The 22,725-nt window shown below is 45.2% G+C and overlaps 1 protein-coding gene across 11 annotated transcripts in view; it reads left to right on the forward strand.

Annotated features, from left to right (window-relative positions):
• The window catches only part of EDARADD (EDAR associated via death domain), a 100,071-nt gene that overhangs the window by 11,731 nt on the left and 65,615 nt on the right, over window positions 1-22,725 (forward strand). Inside the window, exons 2-3 of one of the 11 annotated variants that reach the window (XM_058696233.1) lie at window positions 6,385-6,438; window positions 12,723-12,814. The exons of 1 other annotated variant lie outside the window; for it this stretch is intronic. In XM_058696233.1, the coding sequence (XP_058552216.1) occupies window positions 12,751-12,814 (64 nt within the window). In that variant the 5' untranslated portion in view covers window positions 6,385-6,438; window positions 12,723-12,750. Of the gene's footprint in view, window positions 1-6,384; window positions 6,439-12,462; window positions 12,815-13,417; window positions 14,142-19,413; window positions 19,745-22,725 lie in introns of those variants that run through there. 9 more of the 11 variants (XM_058696241.1, XM_058696239.1, XM_058696238.1 and 6 more) reach the window with 9 other exon arrangements.

Below are 22,725 nucleotides of genomic sequence, written 5' to 3' on the forward strand. Positions count from 1 at the left end.
GTACTTGATTCCCCTGGATACGAAAGCAGTGGACACCACTGTGACCCCACTTCTCTGATGGATCCAAGGAGGGCTGTTGACTTTGCAGTTTGTTGAGCTTTTTACTTGTTGTCAGGGAGGAGTGATGACTTTCAGGCTGCATGCTGGCCATTATAAAGTTTTCAGTATTTGAAAGCAAAATAATGATTTTATTATTGTATCAGTATACCTTTGTGATCCATCATTCGTGTATCCTAAATCAACCACTCTACTATCATTGCACATTTAGGTACTACTACTTTTCCTTTATTTCTTAGTTATACTTCAGCTAAAGTGACTATTTTTGTGCACTTAAAATTCTTCTTCTCTAGATTATTTTCTTCTTATACCCAAATTCACATCCATAATTCTCAATCCCATACTCTGTTGAGAACATGACTAGGGCACCTGAGTGGCTCAGTTGGTTAAGCATCCAGTTCTTGGTTTCAGCTTGGCTTATGGTCTCCCAGTTCATGGGTTCAAGCTCCACATCAGGCTCTGTGCTGACAGTGCAGAGCCTGCTGGGGATTCTCTCTCTCCTCTCTTTGCCCCTTCCCCACTCACTCTCTGTCGAAATAAATACATTTTATTAAAAGAAGAAAAAAGCTTTAAAAAAAAACATGACTTTAGTATTCATAATTGATTGGATCGTTTGGCTGGGGGAGGAGGTGGGGGAGGAAAGGGATGAGGATTAGACCTCTTTCCATACCTTCAAGTCTTCACCCTGACTGCAATGGAAAATGTCGGAGTATCATAAGAAGTTGCCCGTCAAAACAGATAAAGTGACAATCCCTCCTCTCAACAAAAGGAATAAGGAGTCCTAAAGCTGAGAGAGCTTTTATCAAAATACTGGTGATGGGCATTTCCAAAATGCAAGTTTTTTTTTTAATGTTTTTATTTTGGGGGGCATGCAGAGGATCTGAAGTGGGCTGTGTACTGAGAGCAGAGAGTCCAACGTGGGGCTTGACCTCACCAACCGTGAGATCACGACCTGAGCCAAAGTTGGACGCTTAACCGACTGAGCCACCCAGGCGCCCCTAAAATGCAAGTGCTTAATGATCACGAAAGAAAGATTGACGGAATTCTGTTAACCTATAAGAAATGATATTCCTCAATGTGCAGCTTAGACCTCCCCTTCTGTCTCAACTGAATTAAACTGACCTCCATGCCAGTTGCACCAACTGTAACTTAACTGATAAGAAAAGTACAAGCGTCTTCCACAGAAACCGCAATGTTCCAGATGTTGGTTTGAGATTGTTCACACACACGTCCTGTGTACTTGTGCTTGCCTTTGGTGCCCTCTGCCTATCTCCTGGTGCACTCCCTTGCTCCTCTTCATTATTTCCTCTCTTCCTAGTGCTCCCATGTTCCCCAGAGAAAACCTGATTGGATAAAAATAATTGTTCATGGCATGAAACTATTTGCACTAAAACTTTTTTTTTTAACATTTATTCATTTTTGAGAGTGAGAAAGACAGAGCGTGAGTGGGGGAGGGGCAGAGAGAGTGGGAGACACACAATCTGAAGCAGGCTCCAGGCTCTGAGCTGTCAGCATGGAGCCTGACAGGATTTGAACCCACGGACCGTGAGATCACGACTTCAGCGGAAGTCGGATGCTTAGCCGACTGAGCCACCCGGCCGTCCCTGCATCTTAAAACAGATCAAAATATTGTGACACAAAGGAATGAAATGCTAATGGTGTAATCTCAGATAGGAAATGTCTCAAATGATTTCAAATATGCTAACCACCACTTAGTCTGTAAAATAGATTTAAAAAATCAATGGTTACTTTCATATTCATTTCACAGTCTGCAATGTCGAACAATTCAAAGTCTGGAAAAGGAGGAGAATGACGGATAGTTTTTCAAGTGACTGAATCTTTGCAAACAGATCAGTCTGGGAGACAATGTTTATGGGGGGGCGAGGCAAGTCAAGACTGATTTTGTTAAGCAGACACCTTTATAAAATTATTTCCAAATTTTCTACATAAAATTTTTTAAATAATATATACATAAATAAATATTTACATATAAAGTTAGAACACTACCAAAAAAGCTGAAGCCTCTGTAAGCATTAATCTCTTCCAGCCCTGGTCCTTTCCCTGTTGCCCAGAGATAGCCCTTATTAGACACTGTTATGAGTTTGGCAAGTATCCATCCTTAAAAAAAAAAAACAAAATGAAACAGCTTTATTGAGGTATAATTATCATACAACCAACTACACATATTTAAACTGTTCAGTTGGATAACTTTTGACATATGTATACATTTATGAAGTCTTTACCCCAAGCTCTATGTGGTGAACCTATCCACCTCTCAAGTTTACTCATTTCTCTTTGTGATCATTATTCCCTCCCCATCCTCAATCACAGGCACCCAAAGATCAGCTTTCTATCACTAGAGATGAGTTTGTGTTTCAATAGGTTTATATACATGGAGTCATACATTAAGTACTCCTCCTTTTTTCTGGCCTCTCTCACTCAGCATAACTATTTTGAGATTCATCCATGTTGTTAGTGATAATAGTTCGTTCCTTTTTTTTTTTTTTAAGTTTATTTATTTTGAAAGAGACAGAAAGAGTGGGGGGGAGGGGCAGAGAGAGAAGGAGAGAGAGAGAATCCCAAGCAGGCTCTGCACTGACCGTGCACAGAGCCCCCACATGGGGCTTGATCTCAACCGGTGAGATCATGACCTGGGCTGAAACCAAGAGCAGGATGCTTAACCAACTGAGCCACCCAGATGCCCCAGTTCATTCCTTTTATTACCGAGTAGGCTTCCATGCTAAAGGTATACCTCAATATTTTTACCCATTCGCCCATTGATGGACATCTGGGCTGTTTCCAATTTGGAGTTATTACAAATAAAATTGCACTGAACCATGCACCAGTCTTTGGACATGAGATTTTAAAAAACGTGGGTAAAGATGTAGAATAGCAAGATCATGTTGTAGGTATACATTTACATTTTTAAGAAACCGCCAAGTGGTTTTCCAAACAGGTTGTACTCCTTAACACTGCAACCACCAGGGCATGGGAATCCCAGCTCCTCCATATCCTTGCCAACATCTGGTATGGTCAGTCTCTTAGTTTAGCCATCCTAACATGTGTCAAGTAGTATCTCATTATGGTTTTAATTAGAATTCCCTAAAGTACTAGTGATGTGAGTATCTATCCTTGTGTTTATTTGCCAACTTCTGTGGTCAAATGATTCTTTGAATGTTTTATACATTTTCCATTGGGTTGTTTGTTTCCTTATGTTGAGGGTTCTTTTCACGTTTTGGCAAAAAGTCCTTCGTCGAACACATGTTTTACAAATATTCTCTCCCAGCAGTGGCTGCCCTTTCCATTATTCTAAGTTTCTTTAGAAAAGGAAAAGTTTTAAAATTTGATGAAGTCCAATATTTACATTTTTTAATAGGTATGTGTTTTTGGTGTTGTACCTAAGAAATCTTTGCTTAGCCCAAAGCCACAAAAATTTCTCCTGTGTTTTCTTCTAGATGTCTTATAGTTTTAGGTTTTATATTCATGCACAAATCTTTTAAATATGTTTTAATTGCTCTGGAGTGAATGAGTAAGGGTGGAATGGCTGGACCATATAGTAGGTATACATTTAATTTGTATTTATTTTGAGAGAGAGAGAAAGAGTACACAGGAGGTCAGAGAAAAAGAGGGAGAGAGAGAGAATCTCAATCAGGCTCTGCATTGTCACAAAGGCAGTGGGGCTTGAACTCATAAACCATAAGATCATGACCTGAGCCGAAATCAAGAGTCGGTCACTTAACCAGCTGAAACACCCAGGTGCCCCCGCCCCGACTTTTTTTTTTTTTTTTTAGAGAGAGAGAGCACATGAGCAGGGAGAGGGGCAGAGGAAGAGAGAGAGAGAAAGAAAATCTTAAGCAGGCTCCACCGTCAGCATGGATTCTGATGCGGGGCTCGATCCCACCACCCTGGGATCGTGAGCTGAACTGAAATCGAAAGAGTCAGACACACAACTGACTGAGCCACCCAGGTGCTCCTACATGTAATTTTTTAAGAAACTGCCATGCTGTATTATTTCTGACTTCATCTTATCTCCTTTATTGGCTTATTAGCTAGCCATAAGTCTCATTCGTGTTATTTCGGTGATTGTATACATCTTTAACATATCACAGTATAGCTTTAAATGATATTTTAATAATTCCTGCATTAGAGCCTTAAAAGTGTGTGCTTCCATTTCTCTCCTTCCTGCTTTTGAGTCAATTTTACCTTCACATAGATTATAAACTCTGCATACATTGTCACTATTTTGCTTTAAATCTATTAGCTTTCAAATACACTGACCCCTTTAGTACAGGTCTGCCAGAGATGAACTCTTTCAACTTCTACATGTCTGAAAAAAAAAAAAAGCTTCACCTTCATTTTTGAAATACATTTCTACTGGGTGTACAGTTCTATGTCCTTTAAACATACTGATCCACTGTCTCCTGGCTTGCATGGTTTCTGATAAGAAATCTGTTGTTATTCTTAGTTTGGTCGCTCTGTCGTGTATCTTTTTTTCCTGTGGCCACTTTAAAACTTAGTCTTTGTCTATGGCTTTGAGCAAATGGGAGTGTGTGGGGCTTGGTGAAGTTGTTTTCATGTTTCTGGTGCTGGGTGTTCACTGAGCATTTTTGGATCTGTGCGTTTAAGGTTTTCATCTAATTTGGAAACCTTTCAGCCATTCTTTCTGCAAACAATTTTTGGTCCCCCACCATCTTTCCATTTCAGGGATTTCATTTACATGTATTTTACATGTATATTAGGTGACTTGAAGTTGTCCCACAGTTATTTTCATTTTTATAAAATTACTTTTTCTCCCCAAGGTTCATTTTTTTTTTTTATGTTTATTTGAGAGAGAGAGAGAGAGAGAGAGAGAGAGAGACCGCGTGAGCAGGGGAGGGGAAGAGAGAGGGAAGCAGAATCCAAAGCAGGCTCTAGGCTCTGAGCTGTTAGCACAGAGCCTGACGCGGGGTTCAAACCCATGGACGGCAAGATCATGACCTGAGCCAAAGTCAGACAGAGCCACCCAGGTGCCCCATCCCTGAGGTTCATTTTCAGTGCTTTCAATTGCGGTGTCTTAAAGCCACTAATCTTTTCTTTTGCAATGTCTTAGCTGCTGCTAATCCCATCTAGTCTTCTTTTTTTTTTTTTTAACCTCAAGTAGTATGGTTTTAATCTCTGAAAGTTTTACTTTGGATTTTTTAATAGTTTCCGTGTCTCTACATAGCTTGTTGAACCTATGGAATACAGGTATAATAAAAGTTTTAATGTTCTCCGTTAATTCTGGGGTTTTTTTGAAAATTCTTTTTTTAATTTTTTAAAAATATGTATTTATTTTTGAGAGACAGAGAGAGAGAGACAGAGTATGAGCAGGAGAGGGGCAGAGAGAGAGGGAGACACAGAATTCAAAGCAGCCTGCAGGCTCCAAGCTGTCAGCACAGAGCCTGATGCCCAAACTCACAAACTGTGAGATCATGACCTGAGCTGAAGTCAGACGCTCAATCGACTGAGCCACCCAGGCACCCCTACTATTCTCCATTAATTCTAACATTTGTGTCAGGTCTGGGTTAGTTTTAATTACCTAATTTTTCTCCTCATTATTAGCCTACATTGTCCTACTTCTTGCAAGCCTAGTGTATCTTTATATCCCAGACACTGTGCATTTACCTTGTTGGGTACTGGATATTTTTGTACTTCTGTATTTTGTATTTGTATTTATTGAGTTTTTCAGGATGCAGCTAAGTTACTTGAAAAGAGTTTGATCCTTTTGGGTCTTTTAAGATTTGTTAGGTGGGACTGGGGCAGTGCCTGATCAGTCCAGGGGTAATTACTTACCGGTACTGAGGCAAGACTCTTCTGTGTAATCTACCAAATTCCCATGAAATGCAAGGTATTTGCAGTCCGGTTGGACTGGTAAGCACTATTCATGGCTCCGAGTGAGCCCCGGGTACTGTTCCCTCTGATCTTCTACTACAGTCCCTCTCATCATCCTCCCCAACTGTGGGTCATTTCCAACATGAACGCATCTATCAGTAAATGGTATGCTGAGTAGCCAAGAGGGACATCCCATGGATCTCTGAGGACCTTTCTGCGAAGTCTCTACAGCTTCCTGTCCTGTGACTTCTAGCCACAGTTCTTCACATCAGGGAGTCCATAAGACTCTGCCTCGATCCCTTTCTCTGCGCCACACCCTGGAAATTCTCTCAAAGCGTTAAGCTGGGGCAAGCACAGGAATCACCTCGCTTATATCCTGGCTCTTAGGGATCACTGGCCTTTTTTGCCTGATGTGTAGTGCCTTAAAAACTGTTGTTTCATATATTTTACTTGGGTTTTTTGCTGTTCTTGTTTCAGGCAAGAGGGTAGATCTAGTTCTGGTTACTCTGCTTTGGTTGCAGGGTAAAGTTGGTATGTATCCATTTTTTAAAAATTAGAATGTAGTTATAGAAAACATATGGATTGGCTTGTGTCTACCCCTGATATCACTTTGCAACTTGTTTTTTCATTTAAAATGTTTCCTAGCTTACTTTTGGTACCTTCTGTAAAATATTGCATTGCATGATTATATTATATATTTATTCATCCCCCTATTGATTGACATTTAGATTGTTTCTAATATTTGCTATGGCAAAAACACTGCATCCAGCATTCTTATGCCTGCCTCCGAGTAGCACATGCAAATATTCCTTTAGAGAAATTTTGGGTCAATGTTAGCGAATTTAGCAATTTTAGGTCAAATTGCTCTCCAATGTGACCATATAAATTAACATTCCTACAGTGTATGAAAACCTGTTTCTTCAGTCTTGCCAGTATTTGATATTGGCAAGATTTCAAGTTTTTGCCCTTCTGCTAGCTTCTCATTGCTTGAGTTTGCATTTCTTTTATTTTTACAAGGTTGAATATCTTATATATATTTTTTTAAACGTTTATTTATTTTTGAGACAGAGAGAGACAGAGCATGAACAGGGGAGGGGCAGAGAGAGAGGGAGACACAGAATCTGAAACAGGCTCCAGGCTCTGAGCTGTCAGCACAGAGCCCAACGCGGGGCTTGAACTCACGGACCGTGAGATCATGACCTGAGCCGAAGTCGGACGCTTAACCGACCAAGCCACCCAGGCGCCCCAGAATATCTTATATTTTTATTGACCATTTTTGTTTCTTCTGGGGATTTTCTACCTAGTGTTTGTCCAACCTTATGCTGAATTATTGTTAACATATTTTAATTTATTTAAATAAATTCTTAAAACTTTGGACTGATTTTTTATATATATAAGTTATATATTATATACTATTCTATTTTATAATTAGAAATACAAATATCTTATTTTATATTTTTACCTAAATTTATATTTTATATTTAATTAATTTTTATATTTTATAATTATAAGTTTTATAAGTTACAAAATAGAATATCATATATGTAATTAATTTCTCTAAGTTTACCCCTGTTTTATAATTTTCTATTGTCTTATGGTGCAGAATTTGAATTTTTATCCAGTTAGGTTTATCAGATTTTTCTTTCATGTCTGTTGATTTTTTTTACCTTAAGAAAGCTTTTCCTGTTACTAAAGTTATTAAAACATTCTCTCTTATAGTTTCTCTTACTAATTTTAATGTTAAATAATTTACAGTTAGATATTTAATCTATTTGAAGCTTACTTTTATGTATAAGGTATGGTAGGGCTATAAATCGCATTGTTCATCTAAATAGCAAAATATCCCCATACTATTTTTGAACTATCTTCTCAACATTTAAATGTTTCAATCATATAGCAAATTCCCCAAAGATACAAGAATCTGTGCTTCATTTTTTTCTGCTCCTGTTAATCCTTTTCTATACCAATACTCACTGTTTTAATTACTGTTACTTTATAATACCTTGCTATCTCATAGGGCAAATACCACCTTTTTGTTATTCTTTTTCAAAATTATCTTGAATTTACCCTTCCATATAAATTTACAACCAGTTTCATGTTCGAAGAAAATCTTATTAGTTTGATTGGGTTTCATTAACTGCATAGATTAATTAGGGAACCATGAGTATCTTTACAATATTGAGGCTTCCTATCAATTAACCTGGTATAGTTCTCTATCTACTCAGATTTATTTTCCACAGCCTTCAGGAAAGCTTTGTAGTTCTTGCGATTTTTAAAGATAGTTTTATTGAATTTATCCCCAGTAACTTTATAGCTTTATTTGCTGTTTTAATGGGATCATTTCCACCATTTCCATATTGCTGATCTATAGGAAAGCTGGTGGTGTTTTGTACATTGAGCTTTTTCTCTCCTCCAAGCTAAATTCACCTATTAGTTCTAATAGTTCCTCATCTGACTCACTTGTATCTAAGTCCACCTTCTTGTCTTAGCTCGGAATACACTCTAGAGGCATCTACATGGCTTGGTTGGTTAAGAGTCTGACTCTCGATTTCAGCTTAGCTCATGATCTCGCCGTTCATGAGATCGAGCCCCGCACTGGGCTCTGTGTGGACAGTGTGGAGTCTGCTTGGGATTCTCTCTCTCCCTCTCTCTCTGCCCCTGTCCCACTGGTGTGCTCTCTCTCTCTCTCTCTCTCAAAATAAATAAACATTTTTTATAAAAAAGAGTACTCTCTAAATGACAAGTTTTAAAATAATTTATTAAATGATGGATGATTTTGTAGATTCCCAAGTCAGCAACTTGAGCCCATGTTCCACATTCTGAGGGTACACAGCACAGGAAACTAAACTCTCAGGTGCCGACTACACAACTTTTAGTTGGTCGCCAATAACACCAGGTTTTCTTCTCATCTGCCCTTTTCTCCTAACAGCAGAAATGGAACAAAATCTCTAGCTGACTTCAGTTAGTTGGGTGTCAGGTTTTGATCCATAAAGTTCATCTCTTTGATCAGATTTTCTCTTAATATCTGGAGCAAGAAATAAATTGCTATTATATATATTCACTAAGAAAGCAGCCGAACATGCTGAGGATGATGGCACCCAAGGTCAAGGTACCAGCACACACTTGTGAGTGGTGAGAGCGCAAGGCTGTAGTCAGGTTCCAGGATAAAGTGCTCATTAGACAGCCATACTTTTTCTCCCATCTCCTTACCTCTCCGTACCTCCTGCTCCCTATCCATGGCACTCAAAGTGTTTTTAGCAAGACCCACACTGAGAATCACCCACTGTTCCATTCTCTTTGTGGAAAACCAAACACAGCACAAAAATGGTGGTTTTCTGACTCATGCGTCGTAATGGGTAAATGATTCAAAGTAAGCTGGTAGAAGTTGGCAAGAGAGATTTACTCTCCTGTGCATAGAACGGCTTTTGTCCAAGTAGGTAGAAGAAACTTTAAGAACTATTCATGCTTAAATATATGCACCAGAGTGCTGTGCCCCTGTCAAATAGGGCTCACATCAACAAAAATGATAATATTTTCCTTACATAAGTTTTCTAGTCCCTCTGTCAACATTTTGGAATACATCATTTGTAAGGAACATCTGCAAACGCATAAAGCAATCACTTCATGGGAGACAACGAATGCTTAAAAAGGCAACAAAAGAACATTTACAATTTTTAGATATGAGTTTCCCTCACTTTTGGACAAGGATGCAAATTCAACTCTGTAATAAATTACAGTGCACTGTGAAGATTAAATGCACTCTTGGATTGAGTTCGCGCCTTCCTCCATCCTATCCTACACACAGCTGCCACACTAATCCTCCAAAAACACCAATTTTCATATGCTGCTTTTCAAAACTAGCTTCCTGGCTTCCTGTTGCATGAAAAATAGTCTCAAATGCTTTCGTCTGGCATTCAAGGCTCTCTGTGATGTGCACCCTGGCAAACATTTCACACACAAGCATGTGGTGTGGTGGAAGAAATGATCTCCGGCTAGTTATTTAGAGACCCCACTGGCCCCACGGCCCCACTGACCCGGCAAAGGTCCCATGCACCTCCTAGACTCATTGGCTTACTCAGTAATGGTCTGAAAGGCTATTACTGGGTCACACGCCCAAACCCTAGAGTCGGGCGTCAGGGTGATGTTGCCACTGCCTAATCACATGGACTGAAAGTGGGAATGGCGGTTTTCCAGAAGAAAACTGGGGCATTATCATGAGCAGTCAGGTGGTAAGACAGCTGAGATCCCCTACAAGTGCCTTAACACACTGGACAAAATTCAAGGAGACAAGCAAACGTATTAACTCTCATTAGGCCTCTTGCAGCACACACAATTCCACAGGGTTTTATCACACAAATGCAGCTGAGGGAGGCACTGTCTCATTCTGGAATGTGAGGAGTCTCCTATTGCCCCAAATCCATGCACTTCCATTATAGCTGCTTGAAAAAAACTTTTTTTCATGTTTATTTATTTTGAGAGAGAGCACAAGCAGGAGAGGCGCGGACAGAGAGGGAGAGATATTTCAAACAGACTCCACACTGTCAGTGTGGAGCCCCACATGGAACTTGAACCCGTGAGCTGTAAGATCATAACCTGAGGTGAAATCCAGAGTCAGACACTTAACCAACTGAGCCACCCAGGCGCCCCCATTACAGCCACTTTTATATAGATGAGACCCTGTCTGGGAGCACAATTTGCTGGGTTCATTGTATACAATGTACATACCCTCAATAATAACTTTTTATCTCAGGTTGCACAAATTTAAGTAACACTTAGCCACAATGGTGTAAAATGAACAAAAACAACATATTCTGTGATGAATCAAATAAAATATATTTTGAGTTAATGCTTTCTCTCTTTAAAGATAACATTTCTGATAACTGTCATCCGTTCATGAAAAGACACAAGACCAACAGTTTGTGTGTGTGTGTGTGTGTGTGTGTGTGTGTGTATGTTTTTCTCTACTTAAGGCCAGATTGTCTTGAATAAAGGTCTCAAAGTTTGCCTGAAAGCTTTCAAGGCAAATTGTCAGGTTGAGGGTGGTCACCACCCAGCCAGATGGCTTGCATACATCTTCAGTGCCTTTTTTCTACACATGCTCTCTTCCTGGTTTAAACCTTCATGATCCCAGTTCTATAGTGAAACAGTATTTGCAAGTCTCTCTTGACCATAAACTCTAAAAGTTGGGGACTTCTCACTTTGGTTTCCCCAGGGCTTGGCATTTTGTTTGGCGTTGGGGCAGGGGGGATGGGCAATTCAAAAAGTATGTTATTTGATGCTATGACTCAATCCATCCATCTATGCTATGCACAAATACTACAACAAATTTCTTATAACAAATAGGAACTTCTTGCAATAAACTAAATTCCAAGGAAAGAATGAAAACAGGAAGGTAGCTGGTTTATTTGTACCTACTATGTGAGAGGCACTGGTTTAGGTTTTTTTTTTTTTGTTTGTTTGTTTTTAATGTTTACTCATTTTTGAGAGAGCATGAGCAGGGGAGGGGCACAGAGAGGGGGACAGAGGATCCGAAGTGGACTCTATGCTGACAGCAACCAGCCCAATGGGGGCTCGAACTCATGAACCATGAGATCATGACCTGAGCTGAAGTTGGATGCTTAACTGACTGAGCCACCCAGGCGCCCCTGGTTTAGGTATCTTTATAGACGCATTATTCCATTGAAGTTTCACAGTCCTATAAATTCTTACACTCAAGAGTTTGCATTGCTTGCCAAAGTAACCCAAACTCCCAGTGACAGGGGCATGAGTCATATCCAGCATGCCTGACTCCTTGATTACCAAGTCCACCATCCCCATTTACCATGATTCTGAGATTCATGAGTATGTAGGGGCTCTCAGAAATGTAAAAAAATGTCCATTTTAAAGAGTGCTTTTTAAAATTTTTTTAATGTTTATTTATTTTTGAGAGAGCAGGGGAGGGGCAGAGAGAGGAGTCACAGAATCTGAAGCAGCTTCCAGGCTCTGTGCTGCCAGCACAGAACCCGACACAGGGCTCAAACTCACGAACCATGAGATCATGGCCTGAGCTGAAGTCAGCTGAAACAAGCTGAGTCATGGCCTGAGCTGAGTGTTTTACACTCTTTAGAAGCAATAGAAGCAAAAGCCGAATGACAAAATGTGAGAGCAAATAGCTTGTATGGGAATCTGTGGGAATGATGGTGGATGAGAATTGTTTTTAAATTAGTTCTTTTGTAAATTGCAAAAAAAAAAAAAAAAAGTTCTCGTTTGTAGTGCACACTTTATAGTTCACAAAGCACATGGAAACAGTGAAGATAATGATGGGTTATGGTTGCAATTCATAGAAAAGGAGGTACAAGGAAATTGAATGAAAGGAGATAATAATTTACGTCCATAATCAATCTTTAAAAAAAAATTTAATCTGAAAGTACATTTCTGCCACCTATCTTCTATTCGGTATAATAAAGAATGAGAGTGATACAGAGATGAATTCTAGTTCAGGGTTTTGAAAGGCCAACCAGCTTTAGGGCAATGCTCGAGCTTACAGTGTTAACAAGATAGCACAATTTGATATGCGGTTCCTGCCAACCAACTTTAGAAATAATTCCATGTTCGTGAGAAGTCTGCAAGAACCACAAACCAAACCTCAAAATAGATTCGAAGAGAAAATACTCCTAGAAAAAATTTCCCTTCCTATCAGAAGCAGACCAGAAGGAAGCTTACGTTCCCACTTACAAGTTCCCCAGAAAGCTTCATCTAGAAGGTTGTTACTTTCTTCAGACACACAGCGGGTCACTCTTTTCTGAGGCTCTTGCCTCTTCCATGGCCTCTTCCAGAGACTAAGACACCAATCTGGAGAGCGCCATGGGCCTCCGGACCACTAAACAGATGAGGAGAAGCACAAAACAAGCCTCTGGTCACCACGAGGGTATGTAGGTATTTGCTGCTTTTCTGCGTTTCTCAAAGCTGAGCTTTGGGCTGGAGGCGGCTCCTTTAATGATCAATTGCTGACACTGCATGCTAACAGCGATTATGCTGTCTCTTACATACGTCTTTCCATCCTCACCTGCCCAGGCCGATGTGGATTCTTTAAAAACCCTTAGGAGAGTCCTGTTACATTTAAATTGCCTATAACGTTTGTGTAATAGACTTATGACTGACGATAGTTTTAATTAAAATACAACTGTCTTTGGGAAGCCTGGGTGGCTCAGTGGGTTAAGCGCCGGACGACTGCAGCTCGGGTGGGTCCTGATCTCGCGGTTCCCGAGTTCCAGCCCCGCGGAACTCAGAGCCTGGAGCCTGCTTCAGAGTCCGTGTCTCCCTCGCTCTCTGCCCCTCCCCCGCACACTGTCTCTAGGAAAGTGAATAAACGTTGGAAAAATTTTTAAAAAATACAACTATCTCTAATGTATTCTTGGTAAACGACGCCAGTCTGTGCTCCCGTAAGTAACTGGCGCATGTTCCCCTTTAAATTAGACCTTAGTGGTTTTCTTGTAAGAACCGATTCCGCATTTCCGAGAGAACCCCGGCTATTTTTCTAGAACGGCTGTACGGGTGTGGATCAGGCGCTCTCTCGTTTCCCTCCCTTTGTGCAGCATCTATCCTGGAGGCCACGTAATAGCTATCGCCCAAAGAAAACTCCGAATCGCGGTTGTCAGCGTGTGCCACCATGCAGCGCCATTCGCTGCCCAAAGACCGGGAGACTTTAGACAGCAGATCGCGGGGCCTGCGGTGGGAGAGCTGCGTGCCGGCCCCGGCGTGATTAGGGGGCCAGCACGGCGACCCGCGACTGCAGCCGGGATTTAAGGCCACTGATTCCTTCGCAGCCAGGCCGGAACGGCGCTCGAGGGGCCGTCAGGGCGGGAGCCTGGGCGCGCGGCAGGAAGGACGCCCGCTGCGGGCGCTGCCCGAACTGGCGACGCTCCGGGCACGCGGGCGCCCCTCCCCGCGCCCCGGCCCCGGCCCGCGCCTGCCGAGGGAGGGAGGCGGCCGCGCCGAGAAGGGGCTTTGCTAATTGCCGAAGCAGGAAGTGAGCACGCGGAGGACGCTGCGGAGAGTCTGGGAGGAGGTGGAGGAGGAGGAGGAGGAGGGGCGCGCAGAGCCGCGGTGGTGAGCTCCGGGAGCGTCGGCACGGCAGGACTTGCCATCCCTGCCCTCCCGCTCTCCAACCCCGTCCCCGAGGCCGCGCAGCCCCCTTGGGCGCTCGTCTGCCCCACCCCGCCCCATGGCTTTCCCGGACGACCCTCTGCGCGCAGGTAAAGTGACACCGCGCCCTCACCTGGAGCGGGAACCGCGACCCGCGAGCTCGCCAGGCTCCCGCAGCTACCGTGGGGCCGAGCCTCCCGCGACCCCCGGGGCTTCCCGGGACGACCTTGGACGGGGCGCCGCACCCCGGTCCGCGCGGGGTCGGGCCGGGGACCGCGGCGGCGCCCGGGGCCCCGAGGGCGCGGTGCAAGGTCCCCCCCGCGAGCGGCTGCCGATCCCCGCGGGTCTCGCCGGCCTCCTGCGCGCCCGCCGCCCCCACCCTTCGGCACCCCCACGCGTGCCTGGGACGCGCCTTCCCTCTCCCCGCGCTGTGGCCCCCGCCGCTTTTGTTCTGGACTCGGGATCCCAGTTGAAACAAGTCTCTCAAGCCTCTCTGGCAGGAAAGAGCGCAAGGAGTGGATTTCATTCTTTCCTCCCCGGCTCTTCCTTTCTCCCCACTCACAGGCCTTCTCATTTCTCCTTTTCTCTCCTGTTTTTCACTTTCATTAAATGCTTTTGTTCTGTATGTACGTTGGCCCTCAGAGCCGTTGCATGAACTGGTATCCAGGAAACCGAGAGGCTGATCCCACCTGTGGGATCCCACCTGTAGAGGCCTTTAATTAGAATGGTCTCTAGTTCTGTCCTTATGTTAAAATACTGTGTGTACCCAGGCCAGAATCTCGATTTTTCTTTCATCTCTTACTTGATTTAAGGGCCTCCTCAGACTTCACCTTCCAGGATTTCTGCCCTTGCTCTCCCATCGTCTTGGGAGGAATGAATGAATGATCGAGCTACTCCCCGGGGCACGCTACGGATTTTTCTCCTTTGCTGAGGTTGGAAAGGCTGCGGAGAAAACCACATATACAGAACTGCCTGTAACTGCGTAGATAAACGTGTTTCCTATTTTCTGGCCTGGGCTTGGGCAGGGACAGAGCAACATTCCATCATTAATCTGTGGTTTGAGCAGTTAGGAGGAGACAAAGTATCTGGAGGTGAGTCAGAAGACAGCTACATTGGCATCATGGTGTGCTAAGTTTGGGAGAGTTTCCTGAAGATTTTGAAGCAAGGTCTAAATTCTTCTTCAAGTGGGGAATGGTAAATATGTTTTCCAGGGAAATGGGAAATAAATCAGTTGTCTGGATCTCCTTTCCTTCCCCCCATACCCACTGTTTGGGAAAAAACAGAAAGGGCAGCCACCCCCACTCACCTCCACATCCACGTCTTCCAAGAACCCGATGGACAGACAAGTGCCAAGAGGTGTGAGGCCCGATTTTACCAACAGTCGTCTCAGATCTCATTACATGATAGTGGCGAAGGGGCTTCAAAAAGATTGGGGGGGAGGGGGTACGGGGATCCATGGAATGGGGACAAGTGTAAAATCTGCTTGGGCCCCCCAAATTAATGGCACCAGAGAAGACAAGGCCCAGGAACTGTCCCTTAATAGTGATACAGTGTATAAAAAGCCTCAGTGAGTCATGGTGTGAAGAGGCCACCAGGGCAGCCAACGTGGTCTTAGCGGACCACACTAGCACTACAGGATCTAGAATTCCTGTCGTGGTGTTCTTGGTCTGCCTGGCCCAGCCAAAATGGAACAAAGGACTTGGAAATCCCAGCACATGAGGCGTGACCAGAGGGGATGATGATAGGAGGGTGTCCTTCAACAGAAACTGGTCTCCTGAACTTTAAGAGGTAGAACCCAAATCTGTACGTGAGATCTTTCTGGCTTCCCACAGAGTGGGGAGAGACCTCCTAAGGTCGAGGTCTCCTTGTCACTCACAAAGATATAGAAGAACCTATTCAGACATTCGAAAGATGTCCCCATGTCCGTTCCCACTCTGGGAGTCTATCAGTAAGAGGAGGGTTCCTCCATCTAAAAAAAGATCGAAAATGACTTTCCCTTTCTCATTTAATGTCTGTAACCTCCAGCGCATACCCGCCCACCCCTTCTATTTCTGCAATGAAGCCACAGATGGTGCCAATGTGTGGAACTCATTAAAGGGAGTCTTCCCTTCTGCATCCCTGACCAAGCTCCCATGCTCTCTCCTGACTTCCTGCACTCAGCGCTCACCTGCCGTGTTCACACCTACGCTTGCCTTTTACCTGCCGCTTCACCAAAAGGTGGCCAGAGACCTAACAGATCCTGCACTTGTCTACTTAAGAAACCTGCATGGACTTTTCTAACAGATTCTCAGTCCTTCAGAGGTTTCATTCTCTCTACGTCCGTCTCTACCTACCCCTGCCGTCCCTGCCCCTTCGCAGACATTGTTTTCATTGTCCGGAAGGCCCTCTTCACCGCCCTTCCACCCCCACTCCTGTCTGTCCCCAACTAGACAGTAAGCTGTTGGACAGAGCTCACACCTGTCACAGTATTCGGTGGTGTGGTTTCCAAGTGGTGGTGGGGATCCGGAACCAAAGGACACGAAGGAATTCTTGAGACATCTTTGATGAAAAAAAAAAAAAAAAAAAAAAAAAAGGTGATCTTATTAAAGCACAGGGACAGGACCCGTGGGGCAGGAATCGATGCCCCGATGGTGAGGAGTGGCTGATTACATACTTGGGAGCTGGGGAGGTAAAGGCAAGAGGAAGTTTCCAACAGCATTTTTATATGCTAAAGAAGACTCACAGATCCTGGAGGCCTGGCTGTCTTCGTGCTAAGGTGGTTTTCCCTTCCAGCAAAGCCTCAACATCAAGACAATAGGGAGGTCCTGGAGAATTGTTACACTCGATAATTGTCAATGGGCTGCAGGTTATAAGGCCATTTAATTTTGTCTACCATTTGTTTCTGCCTCTGTTTCCCACACCGCTCAGTGCTTTGTAAGCCCTGGTTAAATACTTACTGCCTCACTGAATGAATGGAAGAATACAGTTTAATCACATATGCTTCAAACTGTGGGCAGTAAAAGCTTTTCTTGTTTTGACATTTTAGAAACTTCTTCATGCAGTTAGATATGTCAACTGAGTTTACCTTGTAAAGATAAAAAAGATGTTTGTGTCTTCACGTGCAAATAACAAAGGTATATATATACTATCATAGCAGGTTATGAGCTTAGTGTGAGGAAACAACGTTTTGCACTGAGAAAATCTGCAAGACTGTTGGGGCCACACGGAAGAAGAACAGTCATGCAGGTTCTAGTAAGGCTGTCTCACTCTATCTCTGCCACTAATAAAAATCGAACAAGGAATGAGTCAGATCATCTGTGTCGGAGGTGAGTCCAGTCTGGCTCACGTTCATACAGACTTCAAGCCAGAAGCAAAGAAAGAGGCTTTAAAACCTTGGGTTGAGGAGGTGGGGGTGAATCACTGCGATGAGCTAACTGCCCAGGGCCACCAGCTCGTGGGCGCTTGTCCTTCCTTTGTTCTGGGGTCCCCGTTTGCACTGTGCAGTGAGGCTGCTGGTGGGGCAGCAGCTCAGGACAGCCCTGGGTGGCCCCTCATCTCTCACTGCCCCTCCCAGCACCCCCCCACCATGAGTTTAGGTGGGTCCCAGGTAGCAGTGGGAATGGAAACCAGGACAGAAGAGCCAGCCGCTTCAAGGAGCACAGGTGTTTGACCAGCCAGACCGGCTAGCCCTTCTTCAGATGCACCAGAGAGCCGTGGCAAGCTGGAGTTCTCCTTTCTCCTTTTCTTCTTTTTTAAGTTTATTTATTTTGAGAGAAAGAGCATGCTGCAGCAGGAGAGGGGCAGACAGAGAGGGAGAGACAGAATCCCAAGCAGCCTCTGTGCTGTCAGCACAGAGCCTGATGTGGGGCTCAAACCCGTGAACCCTGAGATCGTGACCTGAGCTGAAGAACTCAAGAGTTGGATGCCACCATCTGAGCCACCTAGGCACCCCCTGGGTGTGCACTTTCTGGACCCCTGGTCCTTCTTCCGCTTGTTCAGCACCTGATGTGAGGTCTGCAGACGGCAGGGAAGAAGAGAAAATGAACAGTGTGCCAGCGCCACCAGAGCACTGCCTCCCTGAGACCTTGTGTCCCGAGTATGGTTAGGGCTCTAGGACTTCTTCATAACCAGGAATGAAAACAGCCGTCGGTCAACAGAAAAGCGATCGTACTCACAAAATCCTAATAACAGAGGAAAAATAAGTTCGCTCTGAAACTGCAAGTTCGAAACTTGTCTTGAGTTCTTCACTCGAAAGCACACAAGGCCTCTCATGGCTCCTGGTTCCCTGGGAAAGCCAGGGCGCTCCGGCATGCTTCCCTCTTTGTTCGCTCTGAAAGAACATCCTTAGAGGAGGTCTTTGGATTTCCCTTGAAAGACTGTGTCTAGGAACGGGTGGCGCCCGTGTTCCATGGCTAATGAAGGGAGGTGTTGGAGCGGAACCATACGGCTGTTGGGCTGTTGGGTGGCTCACCAGGGTGTGTGTTGCAAAATAGGGGACGGTTGCTTCTGGAGAGGCCGTGGGCTGCGGTCCACGGTTCTAAGGATGCGATTTGGGTCATTGAGCGGATGAGGAGTCAGGAGGAGATTTGGGACTTAGAGCTGGTGCCGGAATGCATAGTACTTTGGGGGAACGCTCGGTGCCTGTATTTTGCACGTGGGAGGGATGTGAATTGGGGGGCCAGAGAGTAAACTATGATGGGTTGAGCTGCGTTCCTCCAGAAACATTGCTGTCATTCTAATCTCCAGTACCTCAGAATGTGACCTTATTTCGAAATAGAGGCTTTACAGATGTAATCTAGTTAAAATGAGGTCATTAGAGTAGGTCCTAATCTAACATCCTTATTAAAAGGGAAAATCTGGACACTGAGATTCCCCCCAGGGGAGCATGTCAGGTAGTCAGTGCGTGAACTTCTAGAAAGTAGTGGAAATTAGGCAGATTAAAAAAAAATTTTTTTTCAATGTTTGTTTATTTTTGAGAGAGAGACAGAGAGACAGAGCGTTGAGTGGGGGAGGGGCAGAGGGAGAGGGAGACAGAATCCGAAGCAGGCTCCAGGCTCTGAGCTCTCAGCACAGAGCCCGATGCGGGGCTTGAACACATGAACCATGAGATCATGACCTGAGCCGAAGTCAGACACTTAACTGACTGAGCGACCCAGGCGCCCCAAAATAGGCAGATTTTGAAGTCAAAAAGTCCTAGGTCCAGATTCTGGCTCTTGTATTACCCTGTGACTTTAGGCACACAGTTATGTAAAAAGGGAGGCACCAGAACCTTCCTCGGGGTTCCTGCGAGGATACACTGAGCCTGGGGGTAACCCCTGCAGCACGGGCTGGGCACCAGGTAAGCGGGAGCTCTAATGGGAATTTCAGAGGAAGGTGCTGACCGCGGCTTCCTATATCATTCAGTGACTTTAGCCTGAAGATGCTCTTTGGCCGATGGGGCCACTGCTTCTCACCGCTCATGGACCTTTAAAGCTGGAAGGACGCGTGGAGGCTCTGTTCACCCCTGACTATTACAGATTAGGAACCTGAGGCCCAGAGAAAGAAGAAACGATCTAGCAGCCTGCCTAGCTTGCTCTCCCCTGATGTCTCCGAGAGCCGGGCCAGGTATCCTCCAGGGCCACGCTGCGTCAGGTCACCACGGGCTTCTCTCGTGCCTTTTGAGAACTCTCCAGAAGACGCTCATATAAATTAAACATCAGTGCCATCAGCGAGATCCTTTTTGGTCAGTTCCCAGGTAACTTGGGGTGATGTGTATCTTCTTGCCTGGAGACATTGATCCCGGAGTCGAGGTGGCTTTGGGAGGAAAGCACTGCCAGAGAGAGCAGGGCTTCGGCTGGGAGCTAGGGGAAGTCCCAGCCTGAGCTCATGTGGTCCCCCTTTCTGTTTTGGCTCCTCCCGTGCCCCATGTCCCAGCTGCTGTCAGAGCTTTGCCTGCGGGCCCTGCCTGCTGTTCCCTGGAACTTATAAAAAATACACACTGTAATGCTTCTAAATAAGAGATTTGATTTTATATGTAATAATACTGTAAACATGCAGCTCCAAGGGCTCTCAGAAGTCCTTTAGGGCAACTTCCTACTTCCAGACCAGTGTCAGAGAATCAGGATCAGCCCTCCTCCAAATACCCTCCTTGGTACACACCCACCCAGGCCTGGCGGACACAGGTAGTTGAGCGCGAACCACAAGGACGTCCCGGGTGGGAGAAGGCACGATGTCAGGCAGGGCACATTGGGCACCACGCAAGCCTGGGTCTGTGTGCGTGCTTGGCAGTGATGTGCACAGAAGAACTTCCTCCACGGCCTGATCTACGTCAGAGACTCCAATGAAGGTGATAAAAAACCTGGACGTGCCTTTACTACGGGGTCCGAACACATCGCCTTTCCCGATTACCCTTTCGCTTTGCTGCCATACATCAGAAAATGAAAAACCTGAATTCCTTTGTGCCCTTGCCATCATAAATTCTGTTTAGTCTCAGAGATTTCAGACCAAAGCAAGAGACTTTGGGCCTCCAAACACGTGCCATCATCCGCCTGGCTTTTCCTGTTCACCTCATAGCTTTGTGAGGCACGCTCCTCCAGCATGGGGTTCCCAATCCTGGCCTGACCACAATATCCATCACCTGGGGCCCCCCTATCCCCCCTTCCCCCCACCCCGCAGGTTACAGGGGAGGAGCCTGAAGCCATAAGCACTTAGGTGAGTCATCCAAGGTCACAATGGCTCAAGGCCAGACCACTGCTCTCAGGATGTGGCAGGGAGAACCAAAGCCTTCAGCACCCAAGCCCACTGTGCCTTCCTTAACTGTGCTGTTTGAGTCCTCACTGCCACTTTTGGTGTGATTCTGCCTTTCCTGACCATGTCCTCCGTTTTCTTCCTCTTTTTCCTTCCTTTCATGTTAATTTTTCTGTAGGAAACAGAACTAACTTACAGATACAGTGGGTGAGGTCTGCATGAATTCTGTTAGGGTCATTTGGAAACCACCACCTCCCCCCCCACACACACCCCTCCCCAGCTCTCTAGGTCCTGCACAGCCCTTGACCTGAAATGCCATTGTTGATACCTGCTGATACACCACACCCCCGGTGGGGGGCAGGTTTTAAAGTATTACCATCCAGAGACGCCTGCCTGTGTGGCTCAGTCGGTTGAGCATCTGACTGTCGATTTCAGCTCAGGTCATGATCTCACGGTCCTGGCGTTGAGCCCTGAGTTAGGCTGAACATGGAGCCTGCTTGGGATTCTCTTTCTCCTCCCCTCTCTCTGCCCCTCCTCTGCGCTCGCTCCTTCTCTGTCTCTCAAAATAAAAAAAAAAAATAAAGCATTAGCATCTAAGTATGCTTTAGTGAAAATGAAATTGTTGCAACAAGGCCGTGATAGGTGGGGAGGGAGGAAGGAACTTGAGATTACTCAGTGAAGGCTTCCACCACCCTGTCTCCAGCCAGGAACCGGAAGGAGAAGAATGAAAAGGAAAAACTCAGAAACCAAACTCGATGTGTCTGGCCGGACATATCTGAAGTATACTAATGTGCCATGTTCTTTATCCCCTCTCAGCCTTCTCCCATGCTGTTCCTTCTCTCTAGAATGCTTTTCCCTCCCCCAACCCCTTCTCCTGGCTAGCTTCACTTCATCCTTCCAGACCCAGCTGTCCATTCCCCGGCAGGATCTTCTCCCCGCCCCCCCCCACAACCCCACCGTGTACCCCAGGCTGGGCATTTACGCTTCCTCTTGTTTCCGTAGCATTCTGCACTTGTGTTTCTTAACACTGAGGGCTCTGTATTATAATGACTTATCACTTGGGCAGGAGCAGTTGTGAAAACTCTGGGTGAAATCAGCAACACAGGTGGTTCCTGTTTCGTTTACATGGATTTAAATCCATATTTGAGTCCATATTCCCCTGGGCTCCCAGGAAATTCCTTTTCAGTCCGAGTCGGGACCTGGCCCCTTCCTCAGGGTCACACGGGAATCTGAGAGGATGATGTGGTGCTTGGAAAACTAGAGAGGGGCCTTGAATTTTTAGTACATTTTGGTGGGCATTGCTGTCCTCAGGGTCTGGGCCTTGCAGGACCCTTGCGATCCAGCAGCCCTTTGTTTCTGTGCTAGACACAAACCACGGGTCCCTTTGCTGGGGTTGGGAAGTCCCCTTGGTGCATCTCCTGCTGTGGCCTTGCTACCTCTGGGCTCTGCCAGGGACCAGGCCACGGTCCCCACTCATGAGGCTGCAGATGTCTGTCCCCTGCTCTGTGGAATGACACTGGCGAAAGCTCTCCTCGTTTGTCCCCACTCCTCTGGGCCATCTTGTTTAATCTCTCCAATGACTAGGCTGTCATAAAACAAACAAATAGATGTTCCCTTCACACTGCTGCTCCTTTGGGCATTGTCAACACCTGCCAGGCAAAGACATGGGGAAAGTCCAGACACATTCTAGAAGGGAAACATCTAGGGAGAACAAACACAAATTATTATAAATCATCCTGCTATGCTCATTTGGATCCCCAAAGGCATTTCCTGGGTCTAAGTGCCTGGTCCACAGTGTATACTTAATGAAGATCTGGAGGGAAAAAATGAAAGTTGAAAAGTCGGCTGACCCAAGGCTGCCCCTTAGGGGGTTTCGTGGGTGGTGTGCTGCACAAATCTCGAGGACCCCCTCCCCAAACAGATTTGGTTCTTTATTAAGATAGTTTTCTGGCAGATGTCTGATAAAGTGTCTTGGAGAGGGGAACCTTT

The sequence above is a fragment of the Neofelis nebulosa genome, chromosome 13 (assembly GCF_028018385.1).
Source record: "Neofelis nebulosa isolate mNeoNeb1 chromosome 13, mNeoNeb1.pri, whole genome shotgun sequence".
NCBI classification, from domain to species: Eukaryota; Metazoa; Chordata; class Mammalia; order Carnivora; family Felidae; genus Neofelis; species Neofelis nebulosa.